Here is a 4075-nt window from a genome sequence, read left to right on the forward strand (position 1 = left end):
TCTCTCTCTCTCTCTCTCTCTCTCTCTCTCTCTCTCTCCCTCTCTCTCTCTCTCTCTCTCCACCTCCCCTCCCCTGGCTACCTGAAGATGTGGGGATCTCAATTCCTTCTCCAGCCCCATGACTGGCTGTGTGTCACCATGCTTCCTACCATGATGATAATGGACTAAAACTCTGAACTGTAAGTCAGGACCAGTTAAACATTGTCCTTTATAAGGGTTGCTGTGGTCATGGTTTCTCTTCACAAGAAGACATTAACTAAGACAGCGACAAATAACATTTTTCTCACTGATGTTAACTTTGCTATAAGAATTAAAGTGCAGAGAAATAGAACTGTATTCTTGGCGTAGGTCAGGAACCACCACTTCAGATCTTCTTCCACGTGCTCACAATAATTGAGAGGAAAGTCATAATCGGCCAAACACAGAAAGATTCCTGGAACTGTCCCTTCATGCTATGTTCACCTTTCTACCTGACAAGTAACAAATTTGTAAAGAGAATGAATCATCTATAAAAGAGCAAGACTGGGGACTGAAGAGATGGCTCAGCTGTCAAGAGCACTTGCTGTTCTTGCAGAGGACCTGAGTTTAGTTCCCCCACTCAAATAGTGGCTCACCACCATCTGTAACTTCAGTTCTAGGGTATCTGATACCCTCTTCTAGGCTCCACTGGCCCTGCACATACACGGTATACAGACATACCTGCAGACATAACACCAACACAGATAAATAAGATAATATAAAACAAAATAAAATGGTTTCAAAGTTGGAGAGCAATAGAGGAAGAAGCTGCACTGAACTCTGGCTTCCAAACATGTATCCACAAGTAATCACAGACACACACACACACACACACACACACACACACCAGTCAATCAATACATTTGATGGAAGAATAACCACAGAAGTGACTGTGGTGCTTTGAATGGCCCCTATAGCCTCATAAGTTTGAATGCTTAGACATAATAGTGGCACTGTTAAGAGGTGTGGCCTCGTTGTAGTGGGTGTGACCTTGTTGGAGGAAGTGTGTAACTGGGGGTGGGGCTTTGAGGTCTCAGATGCTCAAGCTAGGCTAGCTCTCGTGCTCACTCTCTTCTCTTCTCTTCTCTTCTCTTCTCTTCTCTTCTCTTCTTCTTTCTTCTTCTTCTTCTTCTTCTTCTTCTTCTTCTTCTTCTTCTTCTTCTTCTTCTTCTTCTTCTTCTTCTTCTTCTCTCTCTCTCTNACACACACACACACACACACACACACACACGCACCAAATGCACACACAAGTATCACAGACATACACATACATATCCACCACATGCACACTTTTTTTAATTTAAAGAATTGAAAGTTTTTGCAAAAAGGAATGAGAAAAGCATTTCACACTGTTATCTTTAGATTTAGTGAATTTATTAATTTTAATTGTGTTTAGTAGATGCATTTGTAATTATCTCTGAGTCACCAATATTGCATTGGTGTCATATTTATTTATTTATTTATTTATTTTGGTTTTTTTCGAGACAGGGTTTCTCTGTGTAGCCCTGGCTGTCCTGGAACTCACTCTGTAGACCAGGCTGGCCTTGAACTCAGAAATCCGCCTGCCTCTGCTGGGATTAAAGGTGTGCGCCACCACGCCCTTATTGGTGTCATATTTAGGAAAGAAGTCAAAACCCTTCCCTTTGGAGTCAGTTTACCAAGAGCACGTCCAGACTTAAATTCTCTACTTCATGCAAGCTGTGTCTTCCATTCTGTCTTCCATTCTGTCTGTCTGCGGTATATGTCTGGATCTAGACCTGCCTGATGGCTGGTTTTTCAATCTGTCCCTATGACTATGTATGTTTCTGTGTGTGGCTGTGTTGCTGTGGTGTGTGTGTGTGTGTGTGTGTGTGTGTGTGTGTGTGTGTGTGTGCATCTGTCTGTCTGTCTGTCCATCTGTCCCTAACAAAAACGGTTTGCTTTATACTTATACAGACAGCACCCCATGGAGAAGGAGCAGGACTCTATAGAAATCTTTAACAGAGTTTTACAAGGAATTAAGTCACTGGCTCCAACTAACACCAAGTGACCTAGGCAACAAACAGTACTATAAACATCGTTGTTCATCAGCCAATATCTACAATGGACATTCATCTTAGAAGATTGCTTTCAATCTCTGTATTTGCTATTCCCAGCAAATGATATCATAACATACATGCACTGTTATGGACCACAGGCATGGAAGAGTACATAACTTAAAATTACAGCTGCACATTGGTTTAAGTTGTCAATGTTCACTACACAGGAAATCCAAGGCAAGTGAGGCTGACTGCTGTTTGTTCTCTTAAAGGCAGGTTAAACTAGCAGGCTGAGTAGACAGTGTGATATCAGCCTTAAGTGGCCTCAAGTGTGTTACTGACTGGCTGTGAGGTCTAGCAAAAGTCCCCAACTCTTAAAATACAAGCAATACTTTCATAATACTGCTTTTGCCAGGTTAATGCTGTCATTGTTCCAGGGACAGAACAGATATGGTTCCTGTCACTGTCTGCCTTTCTGATCTGTGCGGTTACAGTGCCAGAACAGTCAAGGGTGGGATACAAACACTGCATGCCCCCGGAGACTTCATCGGCTGGCACTGACCTGGAGCTGGAGGGTTCCACTGCACTGTCACTGTTAACCTTCCGCACAGCCCTAAGAAGCAGGTGACAGAGCAACATGAACTTTACGTACCAGCCACCCGGGCTGGGGAAAGTAATCAAGTGTCTCCTCGTTCCATTGTCAAACAGTATAAATGTTACCAACTCACTTGGCATTCTTTTCTGCTTCCAAAAGAGCTTCTGCCAGGTCCTTCTGGACTTTCTCTGCTTCCTTTGTTAATTTCCTGTCATGGGCCTGAACCAAACAAAGTTCCCTGGAAGAAAAGAAAAAAGAACAACAACAACAAAAAAAAAAATCAAACTCAAAGTTGGAAACTTCCAAAACCTTTCTCCCCTACAAATCAGATTTACACATAATTTCAGTTACTGTGTGTCTAAACCAAATCAAAAGACCTCCAGCACACATCCTGGATAGAATCACGTCAGGTGGCAGGCAGGGACAGATGCTGTACCCTGCTCTGGCCTGCCTAGCCTGGGCTCTTTATTCTTGCCACTGGTTATCTTACACAAGGTTAGCCCAGGAACCTTAATTGTTATATTTACAACCATGGAAGCATTCTGGAAATATAAGATACGTATGTATGATGTGGATCAAGTTTTTCTCTAGCTAATATAGGCAGAATGTTGGCTTTCAGTTAAGATTGAATAAACCATTCTCTGTCTCTCCACCAGCAGCACCCAGATCTCCTGATTTTCTTGCTAAGCCCTGAAGGCAAAGAGGCCTTTGCCCTTCACTACTCCTCTCCGTGATTAGCATTTCCTGCAGGTAAAGATGAGGCTCTGGCTTCGGCTTCCTGTTAAGGAGCCTCCAAGTTTTCACCTGGTCAGTTCTTCAATCACGTTCTTGAAGTTATACAGTTCTTGTAAGATGCGCTGGTCCATCATCCGCTGAGTCACCAGGTCTTTGTAAAATTCAATCATCTGCCGGGCGATGTGGTCAAGCATTTGCACATACTTCTCTCTGTGGGAGAGACAAAGGACAGGGACATAATAGGCAGGAACATAATAGACTCCTCTTTGGCAGCACACACACAGAAAATTAACAAGAACCTTAGAACCAAAGACAAGACATGTCTATTACGAATATAGATTATATCTGAGACAGGAAACAAAAATAAGGACGTGTTTTAGTTCTAAATTATAAACCCTTTTGAGAGGAACCACGTCGCAAATCTCTCTTTATATCAATAGCCAGAGTGCCTGGAGTAGAGTAAGATTTTTATATAGTTGAACTCATAGATGACATTTTTCTCAAACTGACTAAATGTAAAAAGACATGTACTATGTAAGAACGGTTACAGTGCGTTCACTCAAAGCTGCAGTTACTTTTGCTCTCAATGCTGTACTTGTGGCTGATCAGTCCCAGCTTTGTGTGGGGGTTTGCCCACTGTCCTGCTGTTATCCCCCAGGGCTGCTGTCCTGCTGTTATCCCCCAGGGCTGCTGTCCTGCTGTTATCCCC

The 4075-nt window shown here is 42.9% G+C and overlaps 1 protein-coding gene across 1 annotated transcript in view; it reads right to left on the reverse strand.

The window, feature by feature from the left end:
* Axdnd1 (axonemal dynein light chain domain containing 1) overlaps positions 1-4075 on the reverse strand; it is an 84638-nt gene that overhangs the window by 54400 nt on the left and 26163 nt on the right. The window contains exons 9-10 of the mRNA XM_021199072.2: positions 3436-3576; positions 2765-2869 (exon numbers count right to left, since the gene is read on the reverse strand). Coding sequence (XP_021054731.1) covers positions 2765-2869; positions 3436-3576 — 246 coding nt within the window. The remainder of the gene's footprint in view (positions 1-2764; positions 2870-3435; positions 3577-4075) is intronic.

Source organism: Mus pahari, chromosome 5 (assembly GCF_900095145.1).
Source record: "Mus pahari chromosome 5, PAHARI_EIJ_v1.1, whole genome shotgun sequence".
NCBI lineage: Eukaryota > Metazoa > Chordata > Mammalia > Rodentia > Muridae > Mus > Mus pahari.